The sequence below is a fragment of the Sinocyclocheilus grahami genome, unplaced genomic scaffold (genome assembly GCF_001515645.1).
Source record: "Sinocyclocheilus grahami isolate Dianchi unplaced genomic scaffold, SAMN03320097.WGS_v1.1 scaffold837.1, whole genome shotgun sequence".
Classification (NCBI taxonomy): domain Eukaryota; kingdom Metazoa; phylum Chordata; class Actinopteri; order Cypriniformes; family Cyprinidae; genus Sinocyclocheilus; species Sinocyclocheilus grahami.
The window spans coordinates 235,625-256,881 of NW_015506016.1; the positions used below are offsets into that span (position 1 = coordinate 235,625).

Here is a 21,257-nt window from a genome sequence, read left to right on the forward strand (position 1 = left end):
GTCTGCATTTGTGATCGGAGAAACAACAAACGCTACTCTACACTGCTCAAAACTCATGTTTGAATCGTCAGCGCCAAATTCTTTAAATATGAACAGGCTGTGAGTCAAAAGCACCAGACTGTCCTTGCAAAGTTGGAATTGCCCCACTTTATAGAAATAGACACCGGCATTGTAGGTTACTCTCCCAGGAAACAGTCCTCTATAAAACGCACTGGACACATCTGAATATTTGGGTTGAAGTGTTCTGGAACAGTGTTGTAAATACAACTTAATCACTGATTTCGAGATGTGTCCTCTTTTGGAAGGCCAAACAAAGTAGTTTCACTTTCATAACGAAACACACAGCGCCTTCATGACATGGTGGCGGCAGCAACAACAATACTACAGCGGGAATAAAAGTTACACCTTCTTTGCATGAACATTTGGGCGGCGTAACGCAAATCTTCCAACATCGTGACGTAGATACAGTGGGGCAAATAAGTATTTGATACACTGCCGATTTTTCAAGTTTTCCCACTTACAAAGAATGGAGAGATCTGTAATTTTCATCGTAGGTACACTTCAACTGTGAGAGCAGATGGATCTAGATTTGACACTGAGCACTTTTAGCATGAGTTGCATTACAGTTCTGCTCTAGAACAAAAATATTATAAGCAAAATCTATTACTGTGTGTTTGAATATTTTTTCCACTTTACTTTTATATTTTTTAATGACAATCTTTTAAATCATTGCACGCTGTTAACAAACAGTTTTAAGTATATAAATGTAACACTACTCACTTACAAATTTAGGGTTAGGGTTACCTTTACAATGCTGCACTTACAAGTTTAACAGTCCTCTCCTGTCCTTTTTGCTAAAAGCAGCCAACTTGTCTTTGCATCAGTCTTGACAAATATGGCCCCTGCATAACTTAACTTTTAAATTCAAATTTCTGGCTGCAATACATTTCCCATTCTGAGTGAGACCAAAAATAAAATGTCATTCAAGAAAAGTTTAATACATACCCAAGCATCGAATGCTTTAGTTCTCTCTATAGACATTAGGAAGCTATCCAGGTTATTTTAAAGAGCACAGGTCTTACCTCTAGGGTCCTTTTTAAGTATAAAAAGAGAGAGAAACATTAAAGGTGTGCTTTTAATTGTCAAATCAAACACTTTAAACAGACTCCTTTAGTGTAGTTTACGTCTTCAGTCTACATGCATTGTTTTAAATTTAAAATCTGTTTTTGAAGAGGAAGAAAGGTTATTATAACTTAGGAGTTATTTAAAAGGCCATTTCAGATTTTATGAAGACAAAAAAAAAAACAGGTTAAAGTTTCATAAAAAACAATTTAGGCTTTATTGACAACTGCTGCAAAACATGTTTTGGACAGATTTAGTTACCTATTTAGGCAAGCTTACACATGTGTCATTCTGCATTTTATGGAGAGGATACAAATACTAAATGGCAGTAAAGTACAGTTTGGATGTGGGTGGTTGTTTTTTTTCTTTTTCCTTTTTTAAATTATGTACAAGAGTCAGTTTTAGCTGCAGTATCCCTTTACATAAGAAAGAGATGACCCTTGTGGAGATTGTTGTCCAAATCCTTTTAAGCAGTTTGTGCATGCAGTTTATATAGCATGGTGTCATCCATGATAATCTGACATGATTTTTTCCCCCTTTTAAACATAAGTAGCCAAACATGGGTTATTCTGCAGAACACTTTTGAAGAGTAACATCTTATTTTAAACAAATTAAGGATTTGAGGACATTCCATCTCAACAGCGTCTAATTGGGCTATATTTCAAAACTCTAAAGATACAAGGAAAAATATTGAGGCCTAAATCTACATTTACAGCTTTTAAGACTATTTAAATCAAATGAGGAATAATCAATGGCTGTTGGAAATACCATTAAATACATTTAGCATTTCAGTAATTTATATTCCTTATTACAATACAGACATTACATTTAGGGTCTTTTTGATATGCTAGTATTAAACAGAATTTTGAAATGTAGCCTACATGGGAATCTGCAACTGCACCTCAGCAGAGTTTTTAAGGTAACACAAATTAAAGTGGCGTCCTGAGACACAAAAAAGTGGCTGTACAGTTGTTAGGCTTTACCTTTCAGCTAAATACTTTTTCCAGTCATTGGAACAAACGTTTACCATCGACATATGCAAAAAAGCAAGGGTAGGTATGAGCAGAAGAGATATTGGCAAAAACAAAAAAACTAAAATAAACCAAACAAAAAAACAGCCATGTTTAAACTAATCCTTCTAAAGTTTGTTTATTCTTGAGGCATTCAAATGCCGTTCTGTCAAGTTTCTTTTAAAAAAGTCCGGAGTAAAAAAACAACCAAAAAAAACAAACGGACAATTACTTTTGTCGGGTAGCTTAAAGCGTGAGCTGCCATGGGAGACAGTTGTCATGGCGACGCGTTGGGTGACGTTCCACTAGTCAGATTTAGTATCGTCCATAGGGGGGCTCCCTTAACCCAGGCTTAGTCTGTCTCTGAGTGGGAGCTTTTCCACCGCCAGCAGAGCGCTGTGTCCCGTTCCAGTCATTCTGAGCTGTGGGACCAAACACACAGTGCAAGTGTATAAGATAACAGCAAACAAACTATAGCTTAACCAAGGTGTAAATGACCTTCACTAAGCCCCACCTTAAAAACATAGTACATAAACCGTATGTGAAAGCTATAGTATGTCTAAATTCATAGCATTTGAAGATTTCATACTACCTATATTCATACTAAACAGAACGTACTTGTTCAACAGTGACAAAGTTTCAGACCAAATATAGTACCTACTAGACCGTATGTGATTTCAGAAACAGCTTATGCATCAGGCCTTATTTCCAAATATACAAGTATAACATTTAGTGAGGACTCGCGGGTAGTAATTCTTCCTTATCTATCTTCAAATACAGAAACCGTTTTGTTCAGTTACATTAGCATTATCAAATGTAGCACTAGTCCTCATCCTTAAAATAACTAACAAATGTTTGAAAACATTAGCAACAGCAAACCATGGGATGGGAATTAAATGACCCTATAACAGACCAGGAAACTAAATCTTTCACATAAAACATTTCAAATTCAAAAGGTGAAAAAAAAAAAAAAAAAACCTTACCGTAGTTTTCATATCCCTCCTGTGTTTCTCCATGTCCGTAGTCATAGTATTCTGGTTCTCTGAAAAAAAATGCAAGTACAAACACTGTTCAAACGAACAACTCTTACACAAGAGAACCTGACCTGAATTTCCTAAAACAACATACTAAGCTAAGAGCATTGTGCTTTTAAAACCCTGGGATGTTTCCAAAAAGCCTCCATAAACCACAATAATTATAAGCTGTTGCTATAAATTATATATAATTATAAATTATAAGTTGGTCTTTTTGAGGAAACTTGGACTTTCCAAGTCCCAAATGTACTAAAATGTACCATTAACTTACGCTTGTGGTTGACTGTAGTAGCTGTCATAGGATTCATAGCCTGCATCTGTGTAGCTCTCGTCATAAGACTGAAGAAGAGAGAAAAAAAAATCTATCAATCCACAGCAGCATAAACTTTCAAGATACTAGGACACTCAACATCTTCAAAGCATATCCAGAAAATAAAGAAACATACATAATCTTCGTATGAGTCTTGGGTCGGAGGGTGTGGAGGGGGCATCCGCTGAGATGCAGGGGCAGGTGGACGGGCACGGTTGGAAGCTGCTCCTCTGGGCAGCTGGGCTAATGGTCCACCTCTACCTGCAGGAGCTCCCCTTGTGACTCCACCTCGAGGGGGTCCGCCACGGCCACCACGTGGGGGCATACCACGACCCCTGCAAAAGTAAAAAGAATTACATTTTCTCTGCATTAATACCAGTTTTAGAATCTGAATGTAAATCCAGCTCAAACTAAAAGTCACAAATAATCAATTAAAAAGGTGTGCACATTGGTGTGGGTACCTGGGTACTCCAGGAGGTGGAAGACCTCCACGGCCTCTGATGGGTGGCCCTCCTCTGCCTCTGCCTCTGCCTCCGCCTCCATGTTCCTGATCGCCATTTAGAAACTTCATCTCCATGAACTGCTCCTGGCAAATCTCATCCATCATGTCCTGCGAGACAGGCGCACAGCTCACTACATTTACATTTAGCAGACGCTTTTATCCAAAGCGACTTACAAATGACAATAAAAGCAGTCAAAACTAACAAAAGAGCAACAATATATAAGTGCAAATTATATATATTGATTATAAGTTATAATATATATTATACACATAATATATATATATATATATATATATATACACATACATACATATATATATATACATACATATACACATATGTATATATATGTATGTATGTATGTATATATGTATATATATGTATGTATGTATGTATGTATGTATGTATGTATGTATGTATATATTTTTATCACTGAATCATTCATTCAATTGATTCATTCGAACGGCTTATTCATTCAAGAGTGACTGTCTTTATGAATGGGTAATCATGAATCACTGACTCACTAGATTCGTTTAAAAAAAACTGTTCGTTCATAAACGAAACACCGCTGTGTTTGAATTTATAAGCTCACATTTATAATCAACGAAGCTCTCTACACTGTGTGATGAATCTCTTATTTACACCCTGTCTACACTTTGCTTATGAAGGATTGGTGAGATATGTCTGTGATACATTACTCGACGCTGCAAAAACACGTAGAAAGCTTTGAAGCTTCCCTGAGCGCAATCACAAGTATGATGATGATCGGGTCAGTCGCACTGGTGCTCCTAAAATAAATTTCATAGTCGCACGCAGTAGTTTTCAGTCGCAAATGCGACTGAAATGGTCGCACTGTCGAGCCCTGCATGTGATATTTCAGTTTTTCTTTTTTAATAAATCTGCAAAAATGTCAACAATTCTGTGTTTTTCTGTCAATATGGTGTGCTGTGTGTACATTGAGGAAAAAAAATTAACTTAAATGATTTTAGCAAATGGCTGCAATATAACAGAGTGAACAATTTAAGGGGGTCTGAATACTTTCCGTACCCACTGTATATACATACACACACATATATATATATATGCATATGCAAGCACACACACATACAAAGAAAAACAAGTAGATGGAATAGAAAAAATAGAAAGCTAGTGTTTTTTTTTGGTTTTGTTTTTTAATAAAAAAAGATAAATAGATAAAGTATAATTAAAATATTATAGAAAGTGCTAGAGTTAGAGGGTCAAATAAAGGTGGAACAGATGTGTTTTTAGTCATTTCTTGAAGATGGCTAAAGACTCAGCTGCTCGGATTGAGTTGGGCAGGTCAAGGTTATTATAGTTTTGAATTTTTAAATTTGTTTTATTTCAATATCGTTTTCAAATTTGCTATAAAATTCAGTTTAGTTTTTATTAGTTTCATTAATATTTTTGTTAGTTTTAGTTTAGCTTTTATTTTGTGAACACATTTTTATATAGTTTTTATATATTTTAGTTTCAGTTTTAGTTTTTGTAATTATAGTTTAGCAGAGTTAATGGAACACTTCCAGTGTCAAAGCAAGACATTTAATTTGAGCAAAGTTGAATGTTTGCACAGTTTAGTTAACTCTTGTGCAAACCTCTTATTAATCTTAATAATGAAAATAAAATAATTATTTACAATTGAACAAAAACCAAAAATATGCAGTTTTTATATAGTTTAGTTTCAGTTTTAAAGTTGAGCAGAATTAACAGATCACTTCCAGAGTGCAGGCCAAGGACAGACGTAGGCATAAATTAACCTTAGTGAGGCAAACATATAGCGACAAAATTAACGCATGCTGAGATTGATTAGATAGTATAAGTATACAAATATACGCCAAAGAAAGCAGTCAAGCCTGTTTTACTAAATTAATCTACACCAGTTGCACTTAATGTCACATCCAATTATGTGTGTTGAGATAGTATGAATGTAGCCTGATTTGGTTGTCTTTTCTTATTTAACCATAATCATGATATTGTAACTGTGGTGTCTTGCTCACTTTTCTGTGAACAGCCGTGCATAAATCAAAACTGGGACTAATGAAATTCAATAATAACGGCAATAGCATTTAACAGTAAAGGCTTATATTTGAATGTTCTTTTCATTTATGAAAAATTATAAGCGTGTGTATTATGTGATTTAGCCAATGCACATTTGTTCAAAAGCCTGGCAGAATGATACGAAGATGCTAGGCAAAAGTGTTGTGTTGTTTACAGAAAGGGCGCGTGTTCATCTTTTTTTCCTGTTAATTATCATGTTGCGCGGCATGTCTGTTTTTCTTCAAAGCCCCGATTTAGAATGCCTAATGTTGGTTTGATTGCTTGCGTTACATGATAAAATAAATAATCTTGCTTACCTGATGTAATAGATTTCATGCGAGTGCGGCTGTCAGATAATGGGTCGGGTGTTCCGTTAAGTACTGCTGGTGAATGTTTACCAAACAGGACCCGTGCAGGCTTTAAACTGCTTTGCGTCTCTCTGTCAGATAACTCCATGTGAGTGATGCGCCATTACAGGTAGGCTATTTCCCTAAACCTCCACACAGCTGTATATTTTTCCGCCAAGGGGTGACAACGTAATGATTACGAAAACGATTTATTTTTGATAAATATTTTATTTCAGTTCGTTTTTCAATAACTGTTGTTAGTTTAGTTTTTCAATTATTTTGACGTTTTTATTTTATTTCAGTTTACGAAATAGTTTTTTCATCAATCGTTTTAGTCTTAGTTTTAGTTTTCATTTATGAAAATAACCTTGGGGCAGGTCATTCCACCAGGAGGGAACGGTTAATGAAAAAGTCAGTGAAAGTGATTTTGTGCCTCTTTGAGACGGCACAATAATACGCCGTTCACTTGCAGAACGCAAGCTTCAGAGTTAATGTGTGTCCTCTAGAAGTAATGAATTTAGGTAAATGGATGCAGAGCCAGTGGTGGTTTTGTAGGCAAACATTAATGCCTTGAATTTAATGCGAGCAGCTACTGGTAGCCAGTGCAAATTGATGAACAGAGGTGTGACATGCGTTCATCACTAACATGACACTCTCCACAAGAACATCAGATGCTTAAAGAGTTGGACAACGTAACTACAGCATGAGAAACTAACTCATATATGAGGCCATTTGCACAGTGCACAAAGGTCAAAGTAATTTACAAAAAAACACACGGTTTAGTGAAACCTTTCAGTCACTCAGTTTAGACAAGAGTGAGCTTGAAAACAACCGATTTATCAGATTAAATATTAATCTGTTGCCACAAGCAAACCAAGTAGAGTTACAATCCAACAACGCAGGCAGTTTGGACTTAAACAATGGCCCATTTGGAATTCATAAATCACAGCACTATAAACAGAAAGCTTAGACAAAACACAATATCAGCACTTGACTGCAAAGATCTCTGGGCTGTCTTTCTTGAATCCGGAGCAGATTTCTGAGTACTTACAGGGAACAAGAACTTTTTGATCTCCTCCATGGCATGAGCCATGCGCACATATGCCTCAGGAACAGGAGCAAACACCTCGATAAACACATGAAGCTCCATGGACAAGTGTGCATACTTTGGTTCTCCACTTTTCCTCAAGCTGTCCTCCTGAAAAACACAAAAAGTAGCTCATGAGATAGTTTACCCTTAGTTTGTCATTAAACCTTAATTCTCACAGCAAGACAAATCAAATCAATATCAAATAGCCTAGAACCATCCTTTTATTCCTTGTTTTAGAGCTACCTTAAATCCAGCAACAAAAGTGAGGTGCCCCTGGTAAAAAAAGTTATTCTTGCAACAATCATTCAAACAAAAAAAAACAAAAAAACTCAACACATTACCTTGGTTTTGTCCCTCATGGATCCTTTCCCCAGCACAGAGATCTTAGCACCAGTCTCCTCCTGCAGTCTCTTGATTGTGTTCCCCTGTGGTCCGAGGATCTTCCCAACAAAGTTAAACTGCACAAAGCAACATGAAATTAAATATTAAACCCACAGTGTTTGAAGAAATCTACAGCGCCTCACTTAGCCTGACTGAACTTGTTTTCAAGGACTAAAAACTCAATAGTTTTGATCTTCCAGAAAAGGATGAGATTAAATGGAATGCAACGAGATCAAAGGCCAGAGTCGTGCATCGCTCAGCACCAAAGCAAGGGTAACATTATGCTGTCTGGGAACACACAGATGAGGACACTCGGCCAAAATTGGAGGAAAATCAGACTAAGGAGATAACAAAACAACTGTTTCTTAACACAAAACCAAAGAGAACTGCCACTCGAAAAAAAAAAAAAGCAATGAGGTAAAGCCCAACATTTAAAATCAAAGTAATCCACGGCAGGAAGAACCTAGTCTGCTGTGGAATACATTTTAGTGCAGCTGACAGGTGTGAATCAAGTCATAAGCAAAGATCTAACAATTTGTTGCCTCTAAGACATACAGTGACCACACAAAGACAACTCTGAAGATGCACATTCTCAGGACAACCCATTTTCAATCAAATCCAAGCAAAAGCTTGATATAACAAGCTGTTCTAAAGAGAAACAGCACTTTCAACTGGATTAGAGCAGCACAATCAGTCATGCAGAACGTGCATACCAATCTGACATTCAAGTAATACTTAAAAAGGAAAAAAAAGCTCAAGATTGGATTCTGGGCAGAGGTGGAGCAAAATGAAATGATAAATTCAGCTAGTCTCAACTGATCTGGCAAGCTAACTTTAGAGAATAAACATGCAAGGTCCAGCAGAGGACTCAATCAAATGGTCTGATCGCCTCTGGCAGGTAAGCTATCACGGGACGCGCACAAAGAAACATGCATTTGGAAAACATCTTAAGCCTCTTCATGACAGATTACAGGCCTTTCACAGGTTTTAACAATCAAAGGTTTGCAAAATTGTTAAAATATGCCCCTGGCGAGTTCAGACCTACTATTTCGCTCTTTAACAGTTCTTTCCAGTACTAATGCAATTCTTGCCCTAAAATAAGTTCTACTTTCCTTTTTAAAAATTTGCACCTCCCAAGAACCCTCAGGTGACCTTTGCATCCACTGAGGTATTACACATTCATTCAACACCAGATCTGAAGCAGCACACATGTAATCCAGTAAACCATCACAGCATACTTGTTCCAGAATACCACAGTGACACTCACCTTGGGGTACTGTTTGACTGGTATGAGAACCCTTTCCTTCAGTTTGATGTTTTTCTGGGTAAAGAGGTCCAGGTAGCTTTCTGTATCTTTCTCAGTCTCTCCTTTCTCAACCCTCTCGATTTCTAAAAGGCACAAGAAATAGTTTTTGCATCAGGTTTGAACATTTAAATGCAAAAACTAGAGCTACTTAATATATTTGAAAATACTTTTCATTATATATCATTTCATTAATTATGCTTGACTAGCTATTACATGCATTACAAATCTCAATCGCCAGAAACATTTGCACACAAGTTGACTTCTACATCAGACAACAGGGTCAGAAATGTATTGCAGAGTTAAAATCAGTTTTAAGAAACATGGTTTAAACCTTTAAAATGGGCATCACTAGTCAGGAGACACATTAACATGGTTACATTTCCCTCATTTAACATGACAAGCCCGATTAGAAGTTAATGTTTACAGGCCTGTGGTATTTTTCCAGCCATCTCCAGGTTGTTTTACATCAATGGCAAATGTACATCTGAGATTTAAGTGTTTGCTTCAGGTTGCAAAGAAAAGTGCTTGCATCAAAGACACTGGCAGAAAACGCCATCAATCAATAGACTCGGCTTTTTACTGCAAATCTGGTGCTAAACAACGAACCCTTACATGCCTCTGCAAAGGTAACATAAGGAACTGATCTGCTAATACAAACCACAAGATACAGTTAAAATCCCACTAGGCTGATGATATAAGACATGTGATGAAACGAGGCCAGGAAAATACATTTCCTACACCAAAACCCATTTCATCTCCAGATGTAACACTTCCCAGACTAAAGCCACATATGGTCCGGATGGTCTTTATTACTACGACAAATCTCAAACTTGAAGACATTCACCCGTCTTCAATTTCATCTGCAGCTTTCCAGATCGTTCAGTCTAGACAAACACGATAAGTGCATGTCGGCTGGGATTCAACGCTACAGAGAAACGCCACGTCGACCCCCTGAGACACAGAGCCCTCCTTACAACAAATACTGGGCGGTAAATCTTCATTTTAAAAAACTATTCATTCGCAATTCTAATACGATTCAGTCATGTTATATACACCTAACTGAAAACATCTCTCTCTTTAATAAAAGTAAAATACTAATTAGCTATCGTAAAGTTGTATAAAACACGTAATCTGGTTCGAAAGTCTCCACTTGCATGAACACGGAGCGGGTAAACTCAACCCAGCACGCGGCTCAGATACCGTGCTGGAGCGGAAGCAGGACTGCTGCCCGGGGGGCGATGGGGTAAAACTCTACAGCACTATGGGTCTCGAGCGCACACAACGGAGAAGGGTACAAAGAAACGATACCATCCGGTAAAAGTGGCGTTTGTCCCTCCGAGAAAGCAAGGGAAATGGCTTCGGCAGCACGTGCCTGGAAAAAAAAAGCAATGAGGTAAAGCCCAACATTTAAAATCAAAGTAATCCACGGCAGGAAGAACCTAGTCTGCTGTGGAATACATTTTAGTGCAGCTGACAGGTGTGAATCAAGTCATAAGCAAAGATCTAACAATTTGTTGCCTCTAAGACATACAGTGACCACACAAAGACAACTCTGAAGATGCACATTCTCAGGACAACCCATTTTCAATCAAATCCAAGCAAAAGCTTGATATAACAAGCTGTTCTAAAGAGAAACAGCACTTTCAACTGGATTAGAGCAGCACAATCAGTCATGCAGAACGTGCATACCAATCTGACATTCAAGTAATACTTAAAAAGGAAAAAAAAGCTCAAGATTGGATTCTGGGCAGAGGTGGAGCAAAATGAAATGATAAATTCAGCTAGTCTCAACTGATCTGGCAAGCTAACTTTAGAGAATAAACATGCAAGGTCCAGCAGAGGACTCAATCAAATGGTCTGATCGCCTCTGGCAGGTAAGCTATCACGGGACGCGCACAAAGAAACATGCATTTGGAAAACATCTTAAGCCTCTTCATGACAGATTACAGGCCTTTCACAGGTTTTAACAATCAAAGGTTTGCAAAATTGTTAAAATATGCCCCTGGCGAGTTCAGACCTACTATTTCGCTCTTTAACAGTTCTTTCCAGTACTAATGCAATTCTTGCCCTAAAATAAGTTCTACTTTCCTTTTTAAAAATTTGCACCTCCCAAGAACCCTCAGGTGACCTTTGCATCCACTGAGGTATTACACATTCATTCAACACCAGATCTGAAGCAGCACACATGTAATCCAGTAAACCATCACAGCATACTTGTTCCAGAATACCACAGTGACACTCACCTTGGGGTACTGTTTGACTGGTATGAGAACCCTTTCCTTCAGTTTGATGTTTTTCTGGGTAAAGAGGTCCAGGTAGCTTTCTGTATCTTTCTCAGTCTCTCCTTTCTCAACCCTCTCGATTTCTAAAAGGCACAAGAAATAGTTTTTGCATCAGGTTTGAACATTTAAATGCAAAAACTAGAGCTACTTAATATATTTGAAAATACTTTTCATTATATATCATTTCATTAATTATGCTTGACTAGCTATTACATGCATTACAAATCTCAATCGCCAGAAACATTTGCACACAAGTTGACTTCTACATCAGACAACAGGGTCAGAAATGTATTGCAGAGTTAAAATCAGTTTTAAGAAACATGGTTTAAACCTTTAAAATGGGCATCACTAGTCAGGAGACACATTAACATGGTTACATTTCCCTCATTTAACATGACAAGCCCGATTAGAAGTTAATGTTTACAGGCCTGTGGTATTTTTCCAGCCATCTCCAGGTTGTTTTACATCAATGGCAAATGTACATCTGAGATTTAAGTGTTTGCTTCAGGTTGCAAAGAAAAGTGCTTGCATCAAAGACACTGGCAGAAAACGCCATCAATCAATAGACTCGGCTTTTTACTGCAAATCTGGTGCTAAACAACGAACCCTTACATGCCTCTGCAAAGGTAACATAAGGAACTGATCTGCTAATACAAACCACAAGATACAGTTAAAATCCCACTAGGCTGATGATATAAGACATGTGATGAAACGAGGCCAGGAAAATACATTTCCTACACCAAAACCCATTTCATCTCCAGATGTAACACTTCCCAGACTAAAGCCACATATGGTCCGGATGGTCTTTATTACTACGACAAATCTCAAACTTGAAGACATTCACCCGTCTTCAATTTCATCTGCAGCTTTCCAGATCGTTCAGTCTAGACAAACACGATAAGTGCATGTCGGCTGGGATTCAACGCTACAGAGAAACGCCACGTCGACCCCCTGAGACACAGAGCCCTCCTTACAACAAATACTGGGCGGTAAATCTTCATTTTAAAAAACTATTCATTCGCAATTCTAATACGATTCAGTCATGTTATATACACCTAACTGAAAACATCTCTCTCTTTAATAAAAGTAAAATACTAATTAGCTATCGTAAAGTTGTATAAAACACGTAATCTGGTTCGAAAGTCTCCACTTGCATGAACACGGAGCGGGTAAACTCAACCCAGCACGCGGCTCAGATACCGTGCTGGAGCGGAAGCAGGACTGCTGCCCGGGGGGCGATGGGGTAAAACTCTACAGCACTATGGGTCTCGAGCGCACACAACGGAGAAGGGTACAAAGAAACGATACCATCCGGTAAAAGTGGCGTTTGTCCCTCCGAGAAAGCAAGGGAAATGGCTTCGGCAGCACGTGCCTGGCTCGAGCGGAGTACACGACCCCCCCCCCCCCCCCCCCCCGCGCGCTGAAGCGAGATTTTAAATTGTAACGGTCTCTCCGCGTCCCGCAAACGACTACAGTCGATTCCCACCGGTTCTTTAAATAAAGCTACGACCCTACATCGCAAAAAGTTCCCGGTTAGATGTCCACGCCTCTTCGCCTTCACAAAACAACGGCTTTTACCTGCTGTTATAAGTTTGGTGGCGTGCGTGAACGACGCGTCCAGGCTGTCGCGTTCCGCCAGCAGCTGCGGGAGGTATTTGTTCTCACTCTCCATGTCGAGTTTGTGAGTTAAAGAGGATTTATACGTCCGACGGCGAAACTGTTTCAGTATCCTCTTCCTGCAAGGGGTAGTAGGAGGCACGGACACACGAGTGGCTGCTGCTGCTGCTGCTGAACGCCGCGCTGTGTCGAGTCTCAATGGCTCCTGCACTCCGGCGTGCGGTTTGGAAACAGATGAACTAAAGCTCGAGACGAGCGCACATTACTTCAGCTAGCGGAAGTTACGTCGCCAAACTAGACGTATGGGACCGCCCACTTTGATGTGAAAGTCTATACAAAATTGCATTTGCTTTGGGAAGAAGCTGCCAGTCCCATTCAGTTCCATATATATATATATATATATGTGTATATATATATTTCTCGAGATTACATGTATATGCTCCAGTTTATACGTGATTCTGATGCACAATATTAGTGCTGCACTGGCCATACAAAAATCATCTGTGTTCTTTCAGTAAATGTAAATCTGTTATGCATGAATTAATAACTGTTACGCTGTCTGGTTCTTGGAGACATCCACAAACGTTTGCATAAACTTCTGGGCTTATCTAAGTGGTAAATTATGAAGGAACGGTGCACCCTGCATAATGTAATGTTTGCTGCCCCCCTCTGGATGAAAATGGGAAAAAGAATTACTTTCAGGGGTTGGTGGTGATTGGTGAAACATTTTGACAATATTAATATGGCCAAGTATTATTAAAACATGATCAGCTGCATATCTTTTGATCTATAGATTATAATATAGTCGATGTACATGTTTTATTTATTAGTTACAGTTACAAGACAACCCTGGCAGAGTGTGATCTCTGATCTGTTGGTCTGTTTTGAACTAGAGAACATATGCTATACTTTTACACTATTATTGTCTTATAGGCATCTTTCGCATAAACACAAACGTGCTTGTTTTCCTTCATCTCTTGTGCTTCTCTTCTACTATAAACACAGCTCCTCTCTGCCAGCGCTGGCGAACAGTGAGGTCAGCCGTGGCTCAGCATTGCTTGGAGGCCAGTGAAACCTTTTTGTCCAGTGAAAGCTTTCAGAACTGTCACACCTGCTTAGGCCTTTAGCACCACTACCACCAGCCTCCGCTCCCCTTTTCCCCTCAGCCTCGCTCAAGGTTAACACACTCTGTCTGTGCATCTCAGACTATTCAAACTCCTAACAAAGTGGCTGCTGACTGCTGTGGCCTTTGAGCTTTGTTCGGCTAGCGTATATTCCTTTCTTTTTCTTCCCTGCTGCTTTTGTGCTTTGCCTCTCTCCTTCTCTTAACTTTTCCAGGGCCCAGGACAAATATTTATAGTAGTCTAAAGGACTTCACAGGGTTAATGCGGTGTTGTGTAATGCTGTCTTTTGATTTAGCATATAAAAATAAATGTCATTGGCTATTATTTATTAATGTATTTATTGCTATTTATTTCCTTGATTTTTCTTTCATATCTTCTTATTCAAAAAGCTTTTAAAGATGATCAGGTGCAGGCTTTAGCATATAAAACTGTCATGGGCTATTATATATTTAATTGTATTATTTTATATATTTTATAATGCTATTTGTTTGTTTATTTCCCTGATGTTTTTTTGTTTTTTACAAGATGGAACAGTGATCTAAAATGTTACCCGTACAGTTGCATATCACAGTAACATACGCTCACTGAGCAAGTAAATCAAGCAATACGAGAAAAGCTCCCATGGTTTTATTAACTGCTGGTGAATTGTTTTCCTGGAGGTACTGATGTTAGAGCTGCACATCAGGCTCTGACTTCACATTGTGAAGCCAATGAATAGTGACTTTTCAAGCCAATTTAGAAGGCAGATCTCAGTAGTGAGGAATTGTTGGACTTGTTTCTCCCAATGACTCGACATCCCAAACGGAGGTCATTCGTCACCTTAATCTCTCTCTGTATCCCTTTTTTGCTTTCTCAAAGTGAATTTCTTATGAAAGACAGACGTGCAAAACTGAGAATGTTTGACAACGGTTCTTAAATATGAAGACTTATAAATAACTTCAAACCAAGCAATCCATTTGACCCAAAGGGAAGCTGAATAATGGATTATTTTAAAGAAAATAAGTTAAAATTAGCACTCCAGTGTGTTTGATGCGAAATAAATACAGCACTACTTTTAGAAGGGCTTGTAATTGCACTCAGAGTAACACACTTCTCTACGTCACAGCTTCACAGGAGCTCAGATAATTAATCAGCATAGGATTTGGTTCCCTTTAACCTGCTTAAGGGCCTCAGGCTAGATCTGTTTCCTGAGAGACCAAAAAATCATAAGATACACTAATGATGCTGGAATAATCACTTCAAGCAAACAACATTTTCAAAGCTTTTCCATGCAAGCACACAAACACATACGCACCGGCTGAGAGTGAAATGCCATGTGTAATGTGCTTTTCCCGCTCTCTCTTTGATCAGTTTGATATAGACAGCATGCCAGTGTGGGTCTGGAGTCTTTATCCGCTGCACACTTGAGCTCTGGTTTCACCAGTAGACTTGTAATGATATAGAGAGGTTGGGGAAAAAACTACAGAATTGCACTGCAGGTTCAGAGTCTGAAAATTTCCTTATAATGATCCTGACTGCAAGAATGTCTCGCTAATGGTTTGTGATTCCTCAGTTTGGTCGCTGTGGTACAAGGTTAAATTGCAACAAACACTGGATGCATTGAGCTGAACTTGTGTGCAGGTTAAATGAAGGAAAATAAAGGGCTGGTTTGCTAGAGATGTTGAGTACTAAATTATAAAAGATGGTGCCATGAAATTATAATAAGCAAAGAGAGAGTGGTGATAAATGGCATTTGTGAGAGCCTCATAATAATTTCAAATCACCGTAGTTTGCAAGTTCACCTCTTGTTCAAGGAATTTCAAGGATATTCGAGCAATGCAGATAGAGAGAGAAAGAGAGGGATTTTAGCACCAGAAGAAAGAAAATCATTGAGATGAAAGCAATGAGCAATGAGAAAATGAAGAAAGCAATGAGATGACGAGGGGGGAAAAATGTAAATTATTAAATTTAAATACATTTATTATTTATTTAAATTACAGTTAAAATGTAATTTATTACTGTGATGCAGTGCTGAAATTTCAGCAGCAATTACTCCAATTATTAGTGATCCTTCAAAAGTCATTATAATTGCTGATTTGCTGCTAAAGATTATATATTTCTTTATATATTGTGTGTAATACATTTTTTATGTATTATGGTTACATAATAATTTAATAATAATTTAAATATATTATTGTTATGATGGTTACATCTTGTGTAACATTATAAACATAATTACTGTCACTTGAGATCAATTTAATTTCTCGTTGCTCAATAAAAGTTTTCATTAAATTCAAAGTTATTATATATATATATATGTAGACACACACACACATTTCATTTTGTTTAGCTATGTGACCCTGGACCACAAAAACAGTCATAAGGGTCCATTTTTCACTCCTACTGTATGTCAAAAATGGTCTCAATTGTGTCTATTTTATTTCCGACAATCATCTGAGACAATGTTGAAATTTAAATGAAGCATAAGAGCAACCCAATGAGGCATTGTATTCTTTTAATCTCATCTTATATATTTTATATGACGGCTTTGTTAATGTGTGAAGTTTTAATTGCTGAACCCTGTCTTTACCTAAAAGTAACCACACACCCTTTCTCTGTAATGACTTTGAAACAGTGGTTCACTTTCAGTGCTTGAAACAAAAGCTTCAATTTTTGAGGACATGATGTGTGTGACCTTACTTTTAGTTGTTTGATTGGCTACTATAGTCACGAAGCGTTATCTCAAGTCTACTCGGGTCAATTTGACAGTCTAACTGGATCCGGCTTGTGAGTAAACTATGCCACACGCACCAGGACAGACTGTGTCTGATCCTAATCGCCTGTCAACGAATTTACAAGAGCCCTCAGCACCTGACAGCAAGACCTTGAGTGTGGTTATCACCCTCGAGTCCCGTCTCAATGTCAGGCTGACCGTGTTCACGAGCACATATGCACACTCACTGCCTGCCAAAGACACAAACACTCGGAGGATGGAGGGTGTAAATGACCTTTTAGAGCAGAGGGCTAAAAGACTACAAAGCACGAACTGGAATATCAAATCATGTACTCATTTCACATCCATTGTCCATATAATATGTGCAAATATACCAAAAATGTATTTCTATTATAGATGACAATATATTTACATAAATACATTTTTGATAAGCTCATATATTTGTTGGCCACTTCAAATACTTATATATCTATCTATACACTATTTATATATCTATACACTACTATTCAAAGGTTTGAGGGTTTTTTTTTATTATTAATACTTCAGCAAGAGTACCTAAAATTAATATAAAGAAACAGTAAATACATTTTATTATGTGCAAAGCACGAACTGGAATATCAAATCATGTACTCATTTCACATCCATTGTCCATATAATATGTGCAAATATACCAAAAAATATATTTCTATTATAGATGACAATATATTTACATAAATACATTTTTGATAAGCTCATATATTTGTTGGCCACTTCAAATACTTATATATCTATCTATACACTATTTATATATCTATACACTACTATTCAAAGGTTTGAGGTTTTTTTTTTTTTATTAATACTTCAGCAAGAGTACCTAAAATTAATATAAAGAAACAGTAAATACATTTTATTATGTTACAAATGATTTCTTTTTCGAAGATTGATTGATTGATTGATCTTTCTATTCATCAAATAATCCTAAAAAATTATCACGGTTTCCACAGAATTTTGATAATAATCAATGCAGCAGCAAATCAGCACAGGAATAAATTACATTTTAAAACATATTAAAATAGAAAACAGCTATTTTAAATTGCAATAATGTTGCTGTTTTTATTGTATTTTTTTAATCATATAAATGCAGGTAAGCATAAGAGACGTTTTTTTTTTAAACAATAAAATCTTACCCCAGACTTTTGAACAGAAGTTTATATTTATACATTTGTCATTTACTGAGAAATGTTTTTTAACATTTGAAATATATTTTCTTGCCCTTTGAAGTACACTGTAAAATATATTGGCATCGAAAGTTGAAATGAAAAACAAATGGCATCTTTTATATTTTTCTAATTCATGAGTTTGCCTGTGCAAAACTTGCTGACATGATTGCCAAGGTGTTGTGGGTGGTTGCTAGGGCATTGTGTAGTTGTAGCTACGGTGTTATGGGTGGTTGCTGACCCAAGTCAAAACAGCCCATAGGATTCTGTACATATAAATCTATGAGATTTTTCATTAATTTTATTGTGTGACATGGTGAAAATCCAGGTAAAATGCTTTGAAAAAATCACATGCCTGCACTCCTCAACAAAATATATGATTTGAGATTTCATTCAGGTCTGAAGCACAAACAGTGCAGGACAAGTTATGCTTCAAAGTTTAATACTTTAGGTCAGAGGTTTATTCAACTCTCTAACCATAAGCTTCAGCAAGCATCCTTAATAACACTGTTTCCCGATACATTTTTCAGTGGTAACTGGCTTTAATATTGATGTGAATCTATTCCAACTCGTCCTGAACTCTAGTGGGCCCAAGTCAAAAGCTACATTGGCGCAGAGGAGGGAAAGAGAGGTCGAGGGTGAGCTTTTAAGACTCCAGACTGTGTTGCTCATTGTAAATGGATGCGTCTTGCCTTCTGAAAGCTTTTGAAGTCCTCTCTTGATATAACAGGTCTGTAAAAATCTGTGTGGCCGTGACATAACTGAAAGAATGTGCCATCAGGGGACTTCTGAGAGCGTTAATGTACCATCACCAGATAATAAAAAAAAAACCTACAGAGCGCTGGAGAGATGGAGCGGGCACATGCCATAGATGTCACACTCATTCAGTAGTAAGAGGAGTTTTATTTCAAATGTGCTTGCAGTGCATGTCATCAAAAAAGCATGAATAAAGTGCACAAAAAATCACCAGGCTAATCCTTTTTCTTCATCAGGGCTTAGATCTGTCAATGGGATCTTATTTCAGGAGACTGTGAATCATGCGAGTTGTAATCTTTCAAAAATGCTCTGAACTGTTGGAAATTGCTTTATTGGCATATAGTCTGTTCTGTTCAATTATTCACTTTAATTTAGGAAGACTAGGTTACTGTAAGTACATGATTTTGGATGACAGCACTATTGAGTTGTTGTTGTTTTCTGCAATGTGTATAGCTCAATTCATATATTAAGCAATATAAATTATGTAAGCTTTTTAATGTTTTTGAAAAAAAGTCTTGTATGTTCACCAAGGTTGCATTCATTTGATCAAAAATACACTAAGAACAGTAATATTGTGAAATATTATTACAATTCAAAAGAACTGTTTTCTTTAAACAATAAAATCTTACCCCAAACTTTTGAACAGAAGTTTATATTTATACATTTGTCATTTACTGAGAAATGTTTTTTAACATTTGAAATATATTTTCTTGCCCTTTGAAGTACACTGTAAAATATATTGGCATCGGAAGTTGAAATGAAAAACAAATGGCATCTTTTATATTTTTCTAATTCATGAGTTTGCCTGTGCAAAACTTGCTGACATGATTGCCAAGGTGTTGTGGGTGGTTGCTAGGGCATTGTGTAGTTGTAGCTACGGTGTTATGGGTGGTTGCTGACCCAAGTCAAAACAGCCCATAGGATTCTGTACATATAAATCTATGAGATTTTTCATTAATTTTATTGTGTGACATGGTGAAAATCCAGGTAAAATGCTTTGAAAAAATCACATGCCTGCACTCCTCAACAAAATATATGATTTGAGATTTCATTCAGGTCTGAAGCACAAACAGTGCAGGACAAGTTATGCTTCAAAGTTTAATACTTTAGGTCAGAGGTTTATTCAACTCTCTAACCATAAGCTTCAGCAAGCATCCTTAATAACACTGTTTCCCGATACATTTTTCAGTGGTAACTGGCTTTAATATTGATGTGAATCTATTCCAACTCGTCCTGAACTCTAGTGGGCCCAAGTCAAAAGCTACATTGGCGCAGAGGAGGGAAAGAGAGGTCGAGGGTGAGCTTTTAAGACTCCAGACTGTGTTGCTCATTGTAAATGGATGCGTCTTGCCTTCTGAAAGCTTTTGAAGTCCTCTCTTGATATAACAGGTCTGTAAAAATCTGTGTGGCCGTGACATAACTGAAAGAATGTGCCATCAGGGGACTTCTGAGAGCGTTAATGTACCATCACCAGATAATAAAAAAAAAACCTACAGAGCGCTGGAGAGATGGAGCGGGCACATGCCATAGATGTCACACTCATTCAGTAGTAAGAGGAGTTTTATTTCAAATGTGCTTGCAGTGCATGTCATCAAAAAAGCATGAATAAAGTGCACAAAAAATCACCAGGCTAATCCTTTTTCTTCATCAGGGCTTAGATCTGTCAATGGGATCTTATTTCAGGAGACTGTGAATCATGCGAGTTGTAATCTTTCAAAAATGCTCTGAACTGTTGGAAATTGCTTTATTGGCATATAGTCTGTTCTGTTCAATTATTCACTTTAATTTAGGAAGACTAGGTTACTGTAAGTACATGATTTTGGATGACAGCACTATTGAGTTGTTGTTGTTTTCTGCAATGTGTATAGCTCAATTCATATATTAAGCAATATAAATTATGTAAGCTTTTTAATGTTTTTGAAAAAAAGTCTTGTATGTTCACCAAGGTTGCATTCATTTGATCAAAAATACACTAAGAACAGTAATATTGTGAAATATTATTACAATTCAAAAGAACTGTTTTCTTTCTGAAAATATATTTTAAAATGTAATTATAATTGTAAAATGTAATTTATTTCTGTGATAAAAAGCTGAATTTTCAATTTTCATTACTCCAGTCTTCAGTGTCACATGATCCTCCAGAAATCATTCTAATATGCTGATTTGCTGCTCAAGAAACATTTATTATTATCAATGTTGAAAATGTTTGTAATATGTTACAAATAATATGTTTGTGGAAACCATAATATATATTTTTTCAGAATTCTTTGACAAAATAAAGAACAGCATTTAATTTGAAAAACAAATATTCACCATTATTAATGTCTTTACTGTAACATTTGCTCAATTTAATATATCATTGCTGAGTAAAAGAAATAATTTCTTTTTTTTATATATATTTTGAAAGCTAG

General features: G+C 37.0%; 1 protein-coding gene across 3 annotated transcripts; it reads right to left on the reverse strand.

Annotated features, from left to right (window-relative positions):
* Positions 1 to 1,656: 1,656 nt before the first annotated feature.
* LOC107562753 (KH domain-containing, RNA-binding, signal transduction-associated protein 1-like) lies at positions 1,657 to 13,324 on the reverse strand. Of its 3 annotated transcripts, none has more exons than XM_016247463.1 (9): positions 13,019 to 13,324; positions 11,402 to 11,523; positions 7,813 to 7,929; positions 7,433 to 7,579; positions 3,938 to 4,086; positions 3,613 to 3,811; positions 3,438 to 3,505; positions 3,116 to 3,174; positions 1,657 to 2,554 (listed from the first exon to the last, which is right to left on the reverse strand). In XM_016247463.1, the coding sequence occupies exons 1-9, from the start codon at positions 13,110 to 13,112 to the stop codon at positions 2,448 to 2,450; spliced, it is 1,062 nt and encodes a 353-aa protein (XP_016102949.1). In that variant the 5' UTR covers positions 13,113 to 13,324; the 3' UTR covers positions 1,657 to 2,447. The 3 variants fall into 3 exon arrangements, with proteins under 3 accessions (XP_016102949.1, XP_016102947.1, XP_016102948.1); XM_016247461.1 differs by lacking the exons at positions 11,402 to 11,523; positions 13,019 to 13,324 and adding exons at positions 9,120 to 9,241; positions 9,817 to 9,904; XM_016247462.1 differs by lacking the exons at positions 11,402 to 11,523; positions 13,019 to 13,324 and adding exons at positions 9,120 to 9,241; positions 9,490 to 9,544.
* Between the last annotated feature and the right edge of the window lie 7,933 nt (positions 13,325 to 21,257).

Coding starts and splice junctions, on each gene's coding strand:
- LOC107562753 (XM_016247463.1), bottom strand. CDS start 13,112: ATGGAGAGTGAGAACAAATACCTCCCGCAGCTGCTGGCGGAACGCGAC. Junction 7,930..11,401: donor CAGTCAAACAGTACCCCAAG/GTGAGTGTCACT, acceptor TGCTTTGTGCAG/TTTAACTTTGTTGGGAAGAT. Junction 3,812..3,937: donor CCACCTCCTGGAGTACCCAG/GTACCCACACCA, acceptor TTACTTTTGCAG/GGGTCGTGGTATGCCCCCAC.